This window comes from Alnus glutinosa, chromosome 10 (genome assembly GCF_958979055.1).
Source record: "Alnus glutinosa chromosome 10, dhAlnGlut1.1, whole genome shotgun sequence".
NCBI lineage: Eukaryota > Viridiplantae > Streptophyta > Magnoliopsida > Fagales > Betulaceae > Alnus > Alnus glutinosa.
Window position 1 is genome coordinate 464,029 of NC_084895.1, and position 16,372 is coordinate 480,400.

Consider the following 16,372-nt stretch of genomic DNA (forward strand, 5'->3'; position numbering starts at 1 on the left):
AAAATTAAAATTTTGGGTTGCTTCAAATTTAGATGTTAAACGAACAGTTGCTACATGGAACTAAGAACGAATCTTAAGATGGGGTTTTCTTCTGGCTGATAAAAACTTATCTATTTTCAATCAATACCAAATTGAGACTTTAAACATTTAGTTAGGGACCTGAATTTCATAACAGAATAATCCTTCCATTGGAAGAAATCACAGTTGCACCAACAAATTCACAATTCAAGCATGCATTTCCAAAATCCTAACCTCAATCTTTCATCAATTTATCTTAATCAATTGAAATATATAAACCAAAATTAACACCATCACGATAAGGAGTAGGGTTGAATTTTTCAATTGATTAAGATGAATATAAACTAAAAGGGAAACTTTACTTATAATTTCTAATCTTTCATAACTTTTGTAATTAAATACTTACACCTTAAAAAGTGTCAATTTAGGGTATCTATTTTTCAATTTTTTTCAATTTCAACTCTTCATTATAATTTTTCATTAAATTCTTTTAAAATTTCTCAAATATCCATCCCTTTTTTTTTTGGAAAAAAAAATTGAAAGATGGATATCCTAAATTGATAATTTTTAAAATTTGAATACTTAATTATAAAAGTGACGAAAAATCAGAGGTTATAAGTAAAATTTTATTAAATTCATCTTATCGTGATGGTGTTAATTTTGGTTTAAGATTGAGTTTTGAAGTAGAAGAGCATGATTTTCCCTCTAGCTTTTAATACCTTGCCGATAAATGTATCATCAAAAACATCTTAGCAACTGGAAAAGTGGAAAGACTATATATGGAGTAGAAGAGAAAACAAAAACAGAAGGACAATAAGAAAACTGATATAATTTTTGTGATCATTTTCTAAAGAGTACCCCAATAACAGTCTATTTTATACAAATAAAATGACAACAAAAACAAATGTGTGTGTAAATATATATATATATATATATATATAGGGGAATCAATCAGACGACTGCATAATATTGCGACAAGTGGCGTTTCATAATGAACGACATTTGGAGTTTTTAAGTGTCAAATGTGCGTCGAAATAAAACGATGCAAATTAGAAATAACTGTTTTAAGTTTTCTTCCATCAGACTTCAAACCTCTAAAAAACCGAATTCAAACAATGCAAAACACACATAACCATTTAAGTTTTCTTACATCAGACTTCAAATAAGACAAAGAGCAAATATTATACTGCCACTGTCTCTCAATTCTTCTCCACCCTCTACACCGAGTAAGTTTTCTGGTTTGTATTAAAAACGAAATATATTAGACTTGATTTAAATTTATAGAGCTCCATCGACCTTGATTAGAGTATATAATCGATTTTATATGAGTTATCTTAACCCTGTAACCGATAATTATTGAAGAGATTATATTTCATGAAAGAAAAGAAGTTGGATATGCTCTTGCAGCTGAAGCATTTTTTTTTTTCTTTATACATTCAGCTGGTTTCCCTAGTTTTCATGCCCCTTAATCAAAGCAAATCACTTTTATAAAACCTTCTTTGTGTCTCGGTTTTAATACCACGACATGATATCATAAACTCGTTTAATGTCATGTCCTAATGACCTGGCCGGATTGCAGGCAATACGAGCAATTCATGTGAGGGAGCACTCAAACTCACCATGACACATGGACTTATAAACTAACGTGACCGTTCATGTAACACACCATGTCAGCCACAATAAATTTAGACATCCACAAATGTTAGGAACTTGTAGTAAAAATTGTAGAAGCCCTAAAAGGGCTCTTAGCTTTAACCTTTATCAAATGCCATTTTCATAAGACACGCTATGTAATTCATAGTTTGGCACTCAAATAGAAAAGATGTAGTTCATAGTTTGGCCCTACATATTGACACTGGTACCACAACCCAACATTTTTCACTCCATGAAATGGTAATCTAGGGCAAGCAACGGTTGGTATATATTGTCACTAGGGTAACACATGATAAATCTACTCATCATCCTCAGGATCAAAATCCTTAATCTTCACTTCCGCATCTTCGCCATACTGAATGCTGCTGTCGATTTGAGACAATACGTATCGTATACTGTAAAAGGGAAACAAATATTACTCCCTAATTATAAGAGAAATCAGTTAAATACAAGAGCAGCCAAAAGTTCATCTTTGCCATCTCTGTGACTAGCTTTCTTTGCACGAAAGGATTTCATAACTTCAAAAACAAACAAACTAGAATGAATAAAAAGATCCAAAGAACAAACCCCACCCCCCCACCCCCCCAAAAAAAAAAAAAAAATAAATAAAAAACTACAACGAAAATATCTAGTCCACTTTCTCCACCACCAGTTGAATTTATCAAATGAAGCCTAAAAATCTCTCTTACATTTCCATGCAGCAGGTGGCGGAAGAATCATTCCTAACTATGGTTTCCTTTTAGCCACAGTTCAGAAAAATATATCTTTGGTTTTGAGAAGGTTTGCACTTAGGTGCTTGACTGGACTTGAAAAGACACTCATGCGTAGGTTGAGTGTGATACTTTAGAGGTCAGGCTGCATTAGGAAGCCAAAAAAATCCCCAAGTTTCACCAAACCAAATTAAAAATATCCAAATGTAATTTTCCGGCATCACACACACACACAGGAGTTAGAGGTGACTGTATGAGTTGGAAGGTAAGCCGGGAGGAGGGGGGGGGGGGGGGGGGGGGGGGGGAGTGGGGGGGGTGTTGTTAGTAGGGGCTATTTTATTTGAAATGGATGATATCTTAACACCATGACATTTGCAATGGTACACCATTCAGAAAGTGGTTATTGGAGCACTATTGAAATTCTACCACAACAGTAAGTCATTTCCTAAGTTTACTATTGAAAAACTTCATTTAGGGCTTCTGTAGGAGCATTATTGATACGCTTGTCTTACCTGAATTTTGGACTGAAAAGGCAATAACTTAAAAACCTCTCATCCTCCTGTCCCCATCCTGTTCCTCTTCTTCTCTACACCGTGATCTTCTCTTCTTTCTTCTCTTTCACTCTTGTTTTATCCATTCTTTGCAGTGATTTCAGAGAATCAACTATCTGTCTTCCTTAGCTAATTTAACCAATCTTGACAATTAAGCCCCACAACTTCACCTAATACTGAGATATTTAGTCTTCTGATTTCTGTCCATATATCATCATCCTATGCCTATTCCAAAGAGTTACAGAACTAATAAATTTATTAAGTAGAAGACAAGGTATTAAGGCAAAAACTCAATGCTAAAGCAGGCCACTCAACACATTGCTGCTCTACTTTAATGGAACAAATAAGAACCTAATGCCACACCCTTTTTTTTTGTTTTTTAAAAATGACGAGGAACCCCTCCAAAGCAAGGCCACTTCATATACTCACCCTTGTCAAGTAAATCTCGGACCCATGTAAAGCACCCCTTCCACACGGATTGGGTAATACTCTGGCTTCGCTGGCAAGTTGGCCCCAAAGAATTGTTTGAACCCAAGGGGATTCGAACCTTAAACCTCATGGAACTACCACAAAGACCAAGGTTCTTACCACCTAATGCCACACCTTATTCAGACCACAAGACAGTACAAACTCTAAGAATCATAGTCCCAAAATTTAAATCTAAAAACCATCTGAAATTGGTAACTACATTTCAATTATCGCCAAGTTTCTGTTAAATAATAACTCCACGGATTTTGAGTTATCAAGAGACACCAGCATTGTAAACGAAACCTTGTGATTAAAACTTTAAATTGCATCTCATCAATCCAACACCAAAGTTCACTTTATAGAATAAAGCTATGATTACAGGCGAGAGAGAGAGTACCTGCTTTCCTTACTCAGGTCAAGTGGCACAAAACTGACCATGCTATACTGATCCACCTAACACAACAAAAATTATAATATAGTTACAAAAAAGTCCAACCAATTCTCAATGCAGGTCAAACAATTTGGGCTAGAAGGATACAGAATAATGTTGTTCCTTGAGAAATCGAAATGTCTTTGAACAACCAATGAAGGCCAATAATTATAGCAAATCGTATAATCATGCATACTCAAAAAGCTTCATCCTAAAGGACCTTATACCCTCTCAGGTAAATGTACAACCTAAAATACCCCATGCAGCTCATGTTATACGAGACTATCTCGTTTCTCCAATGGGGGAAAAAATATTGACATATCATACAACCACGAAGGCAAATCATGCCATCTACAATAACCATACAGAAGACCCTAAGGAAAACAGACTATTCATTAATGAGCCACTCTTCTAAGAAACTAAATATGCACCTCTAATTTTTTTTTTTTTTTTTTTAAAAAAAAAAAAGATGCTTCTGACAGAAAATTTCCCACAATGTAGGAAAAGTAGTTAAGGACGGCAATAATTAAGTCAGAAAGCTGATAACATGAGCACAACAAAAGAGATGGAAAGTAGAACATATGAAGTAACTGCGATCGTAATCCTGAAAAGCAGCTTTCTGTGGAACTATTTTTTATAGTTTTAACAAAAAATATGTGTGAAGTAGTTTTATTACTTACCAGTTCAATCAAAGCTTTATTCAGCTTTGTAAACTGAGGAGCCATGCGTTTATTCAACTCTGATAACAAAAATTGAGGCTCTGGATTCAAAAAACTGACAACAGAAAAGTACAAAACATATTAGATCGTTAAAATAAATAAAAATGGTGTACAAGTTATCAAAAGTAATAAATGGTAAAAGAGCCCACTCTTTAATATTTGTTTTCTTAGGGACGAGGTCCATTTTAGAAAGGATATTAACATGGGGCAACTCAAGTTGGATCATTGCAGAAAGCGATGCCATGCAACCACTAATGAACTTGGTCACATCCGTCATAAACTGGTTAAATAAATATTGACAGTATTAGTTTTAATTAAGAGAAAGTGCATTATTTGTATTAAATGAAAAGAATGTGCACGCCAAGAAAGGAGAAATATCGAAAGAGAAAAAGTAATAGATTTCATACGACCTGTGAGTCAAGTAAGTATACACCACAAACACTGAAATTTCTACGCTGCAAATGGTCCACGAAATTCCGCAGCACTGGCACATGTGAAAAAAGTTCTATCTGGCCTGTAAAAATAATTGAAGGTTCAGACCACTCATAACATGGTTTTCATCAATGAAACAGGCATGTCAAAGTTACAAGCTTAACATATCGACTCTATATCACATCGTAGTGTTAGGCTATGAGTGGCAATGCAGAATCAAATTTTTTTAAAATGGGCATCAGGAGCAGCTAGAAACATCTTCTCACTGAAATAGGGAGGATATGCTTTACCAACTCATCTAGAAATTCTTCCATTACACTTTAGTTGGATTAATGGCTCATGTCACTCCTTTATCTATCTTTTGTTTTTTTTTTTCAATTCACATTGTAACTCACCACTTTTAATTTAAAAGAAAAAGCTCCAAGTCTCCATTCTAGTGCACACAGACAAAAAAAATAAATAAACAGAGAGAGAGAGAGAGACATTTTCTCCTTTCATTGGAGATTAGTCGAGCCTATAGGCTACAAAATGGGATGCCAAGAGATTTTACTAGTCAAGTTACCTAATACCTCAAAGTTTTTCCCTTTTATAATACTTACCAAGTCAAGATTGGGATGGGATATCATATATCCAATATTTAATTAACTAATATTTTTTCTTTTTCTTTTTTATGATTTTTTTTTTTTTTCTAATTAGGTGTTTCTCTTATATAATTCATGTATGCTTGGGTTGCGCCTTTTTGCTTTTTAATTCGATTACTTATAAAAATAAATAAATAATCCAATATTTAATTAACTATCACTTGGCCTTCATTTGCACAATAGTGAACATCAAAGGAACAATGAAAATCCTGCCAACTCTAAACAATGTTCACCAATGATTCATGGAACAAAAAAATTTAATAGACATTTTTTCTTTCGTTTTAACTTTTTTTTAAATGGGTAACTTAGTATGATTTAGACACCTCTATGGAATTGAATCCGTGACCTTAACCTCAACCCGCTATCTATGGGGGGAGAAGATGCCATTTGATCCAAATACCACTGGCCCTTTTTGTTATTATGTTTATCTTTTTACTAGGCAAGACACTATCTACTACTATGAAGGAAAGAAGGCGGTATGGAGAATCAAAGTAACTAGAACTTATATTAAGGTATTCACTACTCTTGTGTTTATGCATTTTCCATGATCTTGAGAGACATCCATAAACTGTCAACTTATTGAACCAAGTCAACTGACAAGGATCCCAAGCCTCGGATTCATATGTTATTAAAGTTCAAAGGAACCCTCCACCTCTTCATAGTCATCTTTGCCATCAATCAAATTCAAGAACACAATACATATAAAATAATAATAATAATAATAATGCTGATAAGCACGAAACTAGATGAGTGCAGATACCTGGGCAATCAAAAACCAAGTAATCATCATCCTGGTAATTGTCCAATTCTTCCACCAACCAATCATCCAGATTGTCTTCGAGGTGTCTAAACATGGAAATTAAGGCCATTCATTTTGCAACAAGATAAGTCATTCAAGGTGCTCAGTAGGAGAGAACACGCTTGCCTACTAAAACATTCAAGGCCCTTAAGCCCTTTAACATAGACAACAATCACAAGCAAAAGCAGTTAACAAAAGCATGCAAGTAACCCAAAGAAAAAGTTCTACAAATTGGAAAAGGATACTCCATGCAGTACATAAGGGCCCCATTGGGACCCAGTCCAAGTTCCTCCATAACATCATCCAAGTTAATGAGTTCCCTTATATCTGCAACCAAACAAAACAACACCCATCTTCCCCAGTCAACCAAATCAGCTAAAATTAACATATTAATTAACAATCAAGCCAAAAATCCAACGACCCCCACTCACCCATTGCCACAGGATAGTTGAAACTCTCGGCGGCCGGATCCAAATTCACAATATGTATGGTCCGCCCCATTTTCTCACAATGTTGGTACAAACTAGAACAATACGTCGACTGACATTCAAAGAAATAAATAAATAAACAACTAAATATACAAAGCATACATATGTGCATCATAAAAACAACTAGTACAACATATTTACTAGAAAAACCAAAAACATATGCATTGTCTTTATGGAATTATATATATATATATATCGAGAGAGAGAGATTCTACCTTGCCACTGCCAGCAGGACCAATAACGAGTTGTGCATAACCCATTATGTATTTTAGTGTGTGGGTGTGTTTTTGTTTCTGGGTTTGGGGTTTTGAAAAAGGACTAGTCCAGATTTGGGCAGAGGGAGTTGAGGAAGCGAAAAGAGGAGAGAACTGCAACAGCGAGATAAGCAGCACACCAAACGCCCAGAGTAAACAATAAATTCATAACATCGCAATATGCCATACAATTCAACAATCATCAACAACAACAAATTGAAAAGAAAAACTCAAATCAAAAACAAAATCATCGACTGAGCTGACCAAGTTCGCAGATTTAACAACTTCGAGGGCTTTACGGGCGGAGAGAAGGGTGATATGAGAATTCTGAATATCGAAAGGGTTTTGGTTTCTTTCATTGAGTTTATAACAAAATAGGGAGTGGAATCGCTGGAATGGGACCGGTACCAGATCAACGCGAATGCCACGTGCTAAAATAAAAATAAATAAATAAATAATACCACAATAAAAGAGTAAAGCAATAAAATTTAATTTTTAAATTTGACCAAAAATGGTTAGCATTTAGCTTAAAGCTGTAATCGAATCGGAATTGACGACTTGGCTGTAATCGAGTTGAGCTGAATATTAAATGTTTAAGTTTAATTTGTTTAATTTTTTTCAAACATGAGTCGAGTTCGAGCTTATCAACGAACTAGATAATTTGTTCATTTATTTTTCGAACGAACTCAGCTTGATCATGAACCACTCAATTAGGTCTCGTTTGGTTTGCGAAATGAGTATTCCATTGGAAAATAGATTAGTTATTATCGAAAATAAAAGATAGTAAAATGGAATGGTTATTCTTACTCTTTAGTTTGGTAACAACCTATATACTTTAATTGGAATCCAATCAAAATTACTAAAAAAAAAACTCCACATTATTTAAAAAAAAAAAAAAAAAAAAAAAAAAAAAAAAAAAAACCTATGTGAGTGCCATTGGTTGAGTTATGTGTTTCATTACTGAGAATATTGGTAACTGAGTTGTGCGAAATCAAATATTTTGAGTATTATATTGTTTTTATATGTTTATCTTATTCTTATTATTATTATTACACACACACACACACACACACATACATATATATATATATATATATATATATTAGAAATGTCTCTCGCATAACAGTTGTGCAAGAGACAAGAGACATGGAGTGGGTCCCATGTAAGACCCAGATGGTGAGACTCATCCTGTACAACATTTGCACGAATCATGTCTATATATATATATATATATATATATATATATATATATATATATATATATATATATACACATACACAAGCTCACTCATATACCCATAAAGACTTTTTTTTTTCTTTTTTACATGTCCACACAAAAGGTGGGAGGGGGGATCCGAACTAGTGACTTCCGCTTCATGAGACGTGGTCGGACTACCCATAAAGACACTTATATTTATATTCAGACTCACCATTCAATAATTTAACTTATATTTATAACATTATGAATAACATTTATTTTTTTATTTTTTTAATTACTTAACGTGTTTTCATTACAAAATTAAAAATAAAGTTATACGAACTTAAATGAGCCGAGCCTAAATTTTATATGAACTTGAACTTTTTCTTCAAGTTCTGATTATTTAATAAATGAATCGATCTCGAGCCAAGCTAATCCGACAAGTAACTTTGCTCACTCCTAATGATAGGAGTGTATAAACAGTTGCAGTTATGGATTATTGTTTCCAACCGCCAACCGTTAGGTAGTTATCAAATTTTTGTAATCATAACTGTTCCGCTTTAGGTGGTTAGCGGTTTTAAAATAACCGTCATTTAACGATTATTGAAAGTCATAAACGCACTGTACAACCGCTTTTTAAAAATTGATCCATTTTGAAATTTTGGACATTACTTGAAGTTCTTTTTAGAGCCTATTTTTAATGGTTATGGACTTTTATAAATAATTAGAAGGCTTTAAAATGTAACAAAACACAATAATATTATTATTATTATTATTAAAAGAATAGGCAGTTAACAACTATTAAACGCTTTCGCCTACTTTTAAAAATGCTAACCGTCTCGACCTAGGTACTTCCTTGGTGATGTAGTTTTTTTTTTTTTTTTTTTTTTATAAGTACATCAGAAACTATTACAATTAAAACTTAAAACAACAAAAACAAAAACAAGAGGGCTTGGGCAACCCAAATTGAAAACTAAGAATGAAAGTACGCGGGGGCAATGCTTCCGAAGATGCGGGCCCATTGGCTCGAGGCACTGATGCCACAAAGCCGGGGTCACCAGTAAAGGTGATATCACAAGTGTATTGAGTCACAAAGACCCAAACACAATTACAGGGGTAAACCGGGGGGGAGGGATACAACAAATAAGCCCAAAACAACAAAATAAAAACACAAACAGTAACAGCAGAAGTCCGGTAGGAGGAGGAGCAGTGGGAGCCAGCAGCCGTGACGGCGCGTGAGGTACACGCGCCGCCGAGGGGAGACCTCTCAGCAACAGGAAACGCCGGTTTCGTCCGGAACCACCGATGGCCGAAGTGGTGGGAGGCTGTGGGAGCAAACAGGGTGGTCACGCGCCGGCCAGAGCGAAAAACGCTCTGGAGCGTGCAAGCCACGCGCTAGGGAGGAGGCGGCGGTGGAAGAACTGGAGACTATCGGTGGAAGCCGGGGACGCCGGAGAACCCATTGGTGAGGAGCGTGTCATGTAAAAATCGAAGGAGGAGAGTAGATCTAGATTCGAAAATTTCGATCCTAAAACCGTTCCAAAATTTACAAAGAACACGGTGAGGGGCGGAGGGAAAAACCAGAGACATATGCTGTGTGGTGACAAACCAGAAAGCGTGGAAAAACTTGAAAGGATAGAGGGGTAGATGGAGATTTCGCCTTATCTCCAGTGGCTTAAAACATCGAAAAGGATAGTGGGATAGATGGAGTTTATGCCTTATCTCCAGTGGCTTAAAACACCTTAAAAAAGGAAGACGGATGACGGAAGGTGAGAAGGGTGGATGGGTGGCAGGAAGGATGAAGAGATGAGGTAAGGAACAGTGATGGGTGAGCGGGAGAGAAGCACAAAGCTTCCCTCCCATGGAGACTTTCATAGAGGACACCAGAGAATTCTAGAGAGAAGGTAGAGAGAATTCTAGAGAGATACTGCTCCTCACTTCTTAATACGCTCCTTCCTTGGTGATGTAGTTAGTGTTCCTGCAAGCAATTCCGCCTTTGGAGTGCGCATCAAACTGCCGTTTATGGTGGTGATTTTTTTGGGCAGTGAGCCAAGATTCAAGCAGTCCCATTTCCATGGTTTTCAAGTTTAAGTTGCACCGTGCTAATTGTTTTTGGGTGTTTCCTGGGCAGCTCCATTAATTTTCTGTGTTTCTTTTGAAGTATTTTAATTCCCCCACTTCCCTTGTGTTGCCAAAAAAAAATGTCCAATTTTTTTTTTTTTTTTGCAGATAAAAAATGTCCAATTAAATGTTAATGACCCATTTTTTGACTCTTTTTATTTGGATTCCTCAGTTTTTATTCCTCAATAAAAAGTCTAAAAACATAAATTTTTTCAAGGAGCAGGACCCTTATCCCTATTTATCTCCAAATACAACAAGGCTTTTAAAATCATCTTTATTAGGAGAAATGAAGAGCCAAAATTTTCTTCTTTCTTTATGAATTTGTCCATTCTACTACAAGTGTTGCCTGCGGGAACAGGTTTGAGGATCCAAAAAGCTTTGAGAAAATCTGGGCACAAGGGTGCCCATTCCATTAAAACTAAAAGATTTTGGGTTATAAAACTAATTGTAGGAAAAATCTGAATGCAAAAGCCCTACGAAAGGCAAATGCCAGAATCACAGCTCTCCCACATCGCTATTGGCAACGTACAGCACTGAATACGCTATCAACAAAGCACATCAGAGACTCTAATTTGTTGCCTTCAACCACTTTTTCGCTAATTACATTTTATAATCCTTAATTTTGAAAACCCTAAATCAACTCAAAAACAATTAATTTTCTTCGATAATTCAAAACAAAAGTATTAATAAATAATTCAAAAAAAAAAATTGACATATCTCCCAACAATGTGCCCAAGACGACCACTGAAGAACAGACCATTTGGGCGAGTAAGTCGGGAGCGGAATCCGTGAATGTCGCAAACGAAGAAATTGCCACAAATCATCGTCCAAACAGACGGTCTTGGGACAGAGTGCGTTTGCTTCCGATACGATGAAACCAAGAAGATCCAGAAGAAAAAACACAAGATTTGAAACAATAGAGCGATGTGCCGGCAGTAAAAGGGCCTGAAAAATCAGAGAGAAGGTCAAGTTCAGGCGAGTGATGCCGGCGATTTGAATATCGCAAGGTCTGTAAAGAAGAATTGACAAGGGACCATTTGTTGGCACCGATCAAGAAGCTATCCTTGCTTTGTTCAACAAAGAATAACACAACCCTTAAAAAAAAAAAAAAAAACCGATGAAAATGAGAGCACAGCGGTGGATGAAGGATGAAACTGGAAAGGGGTTGTATTTATATAGGGGGGAATGATAGATTAGGGTTTTGGGAGGGGAGGAGTGGTATTTATGTCATTTTAGCGTGGTCCATGGGCTGGTTGTCTTTAGCCCAAAGCTTTCATAAGGCCCATGAGGCTTCAACTTTCTTTCTTTCTTTTTTCTTTCTTTTTTTTTTAATTCAAATGAGGCTTTAACTTGAAGGAGCATTAATTTACCTGGCTAGAGGTAAAATGAAAAGAATTTATATTAGATTTCACATAAGTAATAATTTTAATTTTTTCGATAAGGCACCATGTTTAAATAATGTGACATTATGTATATTGTTAAATATAAAAAAATAAAATTTTAATTGTAAAATAAATTATTTTCATTTTTTGAAATTGCAAGGAGCTTATTTTCAAAGACAAATATTAGAGGTACTTTTTTAAAATGAATAAGTTTTACGTCATTTTCGTACCCATCTATTGGTAAAAGATTTATTATGGATGCCAATTAATGAGCTTCACATCATTTTAGTAATCATCTCTTAGTAAATGATTTGGTACTTCTAAATTTTACTAGACAAAACAGCTAAAATCCACTTTTTTCTTTTTTAGCCATTAGTTTTTTTAAAGTATCCACGGAAGCCTCATTATTTCAACTATCACTATTCTATTTAAATAATCTTTTTTCAAATTTCTTTATTCTTTTTCCATAATCTTTTTTGAACGTTTATCTTTTCCTAATTGTTATATTTATAAAATTTTGTTTTTCTCCTAATGGTCATCTTTATGAATACGAAAATGTGCTCTCATATTAGCATTTTAGAACATTTTTGTTTGGATGCTAAGAAAATATAGGAAAAAACCACCTAATTAATTAAAACAACCCAACACCTCAAAAACTGTAAGATAAAGAAATATGTTCAAGTTTTTCATCAAACCATTACTCAGCAATCAACATTACAAGGGAGATGAACGAAGAAAAGGGGCTGTGTGGGAGAGAAACGAAAAATAAAATAAAATAAAAGGGAGAAGGAGAGAGAGAGAGAGACAAATTTAATGATATTTTAATCATTTGGTGAGTGAACAATACTCACTATTGTTGGTGAGTGAACAGCACTCACTATTGTTGGTGAGTATTGTTCACTTACCAAACTCTTTGATTATAATAGTGAGGCTGCTAAAGTTTGTTTAAAATAATTTTTTAACTATTTTTGTGAGGCCGTTAGGAATGCTATAAGGCCACGTGGTCCTCGTTGCTACAGCGCTGCTCCTTCTACTGGATCGTAGGCCACTGAGAGCAGGTTCCGCTCCTCTACACTTAGCTCTTCGCTCTCCACCGCAGCTGTCACCTTCTTCGTGAACTCCACCATCTCCTCGAGTCCTCGTAGCGCTTGGCCAGCTTCGCCATGTACATGTTCTTCTCGCGAGCTGATGGTGCCACCGTCATTTCTTGGCTCAATCATAGAAACATAGAGAATAAAAGAGAGTGACAAAGCAGGAGAGAGAAAAGTGAAGAAGTGAGAAAGGTGGGAAACGAAACGAAAAATGATAAAATATTTAATAACTCATGAAATGTTCTTAAGGTGTGTTTGGGCTTGCGATTTCGTAGACAAAAAGTGCGATTTTAAACCAAATCATAGAAAATGAACCGTTTGAAAATTGAGTTTTTAAAAAATTATAATTTGATAACACAGAAAATTACTTTTTCACATCAAAGGCAATGTCAATGAGGTGTTTTTTTTTTAAACGCAAATTTTTAAGAGCAATGATTCACTATCACCTAAATATACAACTTTTCACCACCTTATCTATGTGGCAAGGTGGTCCCCCACTTTAATTTATTTTTAAAAAATAAAAAAACTCAAAAAGTAGTGAGGGACCACCTTGTCACATATGAAAGGTGGTGAAAAGTTGTATATTTAGGTGGCATTGAATCATTATTCAAATTTTAAAAGGCTAACTTGCGATTTTAAAGGTCAAATTACAATTTTGTCAAACGCTTAACTGTGTTTTAAAAAAATCATTTTTTAAAATCGTAAACACAAACGGAATTGAGCATCCCTAGTGAGCTCTCTAAATTTTATTCAAATTTTAGCTAAACAATTTACTTTTTTTTTTTTTTTTTTTTATCTATTATTTTTAAAAAACTTCATCCATCAAACTCTTTAAATATTTCACTATTTTAACTAAATATTATTTTTTTTATTGGTTTTAAAAGCAACCACTTTAACGATTCAAATTAATCTAACTCATTCAAAAATCGAGTTTGATCAAATTAATGGGTCTCTCAAGAACTTAGAAGAAAAGCAAATTAATTAAACCCAAAAAAAACATAACTTCGAAACCAACCCATACATAATCTACATGAATTGGTCGTCCAAAATTCATCCAAGAACACCACAAAATCAATCTCCCAGATTACTCACAAATTACTGATAGATATATATTGGGGCAAAAATAGTCAACACCCAGCGGAGAAAGTAACCTCTGGAATGAATCCCGCGAGGAACAGATTCAAAACGATGAAATAGCCCATGAAACGACACCGAGCAGATCTCACCATGGTCACTGTCACCCATTCCGACAAACGAGAAGGAGGCAATGTGAAAAAGAAAGCATTTTTTTTTTATGAACAATTTCATAAAAACACTAGATGAATTCCGTTACTATGTTATGTCAGCACTAATAGAATCATTACATGTGTCATTTTAATAAAAATAAAATGTAAATATATTAAAATTAAAAACTTTAAAATAGATATTTTTTATAAAAGAACAAAAAAATAATGGGGAAAGGGCCTGGAGGCAAGGGAGGGGGTGGCCTGCAAGCTACTCTCGACGCCATTTGGGGTGGTTTGCGGGCCACCCTCAAGGTTGGAGTAGCATTACTAGCCACCCCTAGGCCCTAGCTCATGAGTGTGGCCATGCAGCCACGCCCATAGGTCGAGGCTAGCGGTAAACCATCCACAGCCAATTTTGTGGGTGGCTCATAGGACATCCCCCTCCCTCAAAGGGGTGGCTATAGCCACCTTTCCCATTTCTTTTTTTACTTTTCTTTCTTTTATATATATATAATTTTTAAATTTCTAATTTACATATTTTTTATTAAGAGTGAAATGTTTCATCATGCTATTGGTGCTGACGTGACACACTAACAAAATCTGTCAAATTTTTTGACAGAATTTGACTGGAATGACTAAATTTCTATTTTAGCTTACTTCGAAGACCTCTAAATTATTTTTTCACTTCAGGAAGCAATTTGAAATTTAGGTGAAATACATGGACTATTGACTGATTTTGCATTTATCCAAAAAAAAAAAAAAAAAGTTTATTTATTTTTTGTTTGTGTTAGTCCACCCCCTTGGGCTTAAACAAATAGTTTAGTTTAGTTTTTTTTTATTATTATTATTATTTTAGTTTTTAAGAGAATAAGGGTATTATAGGAATATAATAATAATAAAAAAAAAAGTGGCATTTTTGACATACCTTGGTTGTATGATCATTGATGTATCACTTTAGCACGCTTGTCATTTCATATGGCTATTTTAAAAACGATTGTTAATTCATGGTTTTTTTTTTTTTTTTTTTTTTTTTTTTTTTTGTTTCAATACTTTTCTCTTTATTTTATTTATGTAAATACTAGTATTAATTTATACAGGGACCACATGCGGTGATTCAGTTGCAGTTATTTGTAGTTATGCGATTAACAATTGTTGGCAGTTATTAACAGTTAGCAGTTATTAATGGTTAATAACCACCTCACTTGTACACCCCTAATAGATGTAGTTTGGGCTTGATTGGATGCATGTGTAAAACTAATATCATTGATTTAGTGGCTGATCGGACCTTTGATTACATTGAAGTATTTTAGGTGATTCATTTGGCGGACGCTCATTTCCTTCTTTATGATAGTGATTTGTTGCCTCATAATCGTGGGGATTTGTTTCCTTTTTGGCTATGTGTTTGTTATGTCTCAAGTTAGATGTCTGATGGCTACTTGCAAGCTCCTACCTAACCGTAAAATTACGCTTTGGCCATATGGATATTGGATCGGCCGTTTATTAGGCCAATGGGGAATGTAAACTTCCATTCCAATAGTCCTCCATTTTTCTAGACTACTTGTGTAGGCCAATGAAAATTAAATTGAAGATAGTAGCATTCCTTCCATATTTGAAGAGTAAATTGTTCAAAAAATACAAATTCTATTATATATATATATATAAAGTACCAAATTTGACATGTTTTGTATTATAATTAGAATTATCAACTGTATAAGTCAATTAGTTGAACCTTTGACACCTCACGCCATAGCAAATATTGTGTATCTATTTGCTTGATTCTATCGACTTTAGATGGGAGAAGTTCAAATGACATGCTAAATTTGGACAATTTTGTCCAAATTTTGTTGCTTAATTCTTTTTTCATTTATATTGTGCCACGTAGGGGTGAAATGCAATTCGTGTTCGTGTGACGGATTTCGAGTCGTTTCGAGCCATGACTATAAGAATATATAAGTCAAATCTAACCTAATTCATTTAATTAAACGGGTTAGCTAGATACCTCAATCTCAATTCATTAATTTCGTGTTGAGTTTGTGTCAGTTCGGAGGTGCTCATCATGATTACATAAAACTTATGACTATTCAATGAAATGCAAAATTATGAACATATCTGAATGAATTACTAAAAAAAAAATCCATGAAACTAAATTGTTAATTAAAATGAAATGAAAATGCTTTAAATAATACAATAA

At 34.6% G+C, this 16,372-nt stretch overlaps 1 protein-coding gene across 1 annotated transcript; it reads right to left on the reverse strand.

Annotated features, from left to right (window-relative positions):
• Nucleotides 1–1,728: 1,728 nt before the first annotated feature.
• Nucleotides 1,729–7,536, reverse strand: LOC133878811 (uncharacterized). Its single transcript, XM_062317353.1, has 10 exons — nt 7,428–7,536; nt 7,125–7,277; nt 6,853–6,961; nt 6,667–6,748; nt 6,383–6,468; nt 4,960–5,063; nt 4,699–4,829; nt 4,511–4,604; nt 3,798–3,853; nt 1,729–2,066 (listed from the first exon to the last, which is right to left on the reverse strand). Exons 2-10 carry the CDS (start codon nt 7,167–7,169, stop codon nt 1,970–1,972), a joined length of 804 nt encoding a protein of 267 aa, XP_062173337.1. The 5' UTR covers nt 7,170–7,277; nt 7,428–7,536; the 3' UTR covers nt 1,729–1,969.
• Between the last annotated feature and the right edge of the window lie 8,836 nt (nt 7,537–16,372).

Bases quoted from the DNA above. Each gene is read 5' to 3' on its own strand.
- LOC133878811 (XM_062317353.1), bottom strand. From the start codon at position 7,169: ATGGGTTATGCACAACTCGTTATTGGTCCTGCTGGCAGTGGCAAG. The intron at 6,469-6,666 runs GTATCCTTTTCC...TTCCATGTTTAG, and splicing joins GCCCTTATGTACTGCATGGA to ACACCTCGAAGACAATCTGG. The intron at 2,067-3,797 runs GTACTCTCTCTC...TCCCTTTTACAG, and splicing joins GACCTGAGTAAGGAAAGCAG to TATACGATACGTATTGTCTC.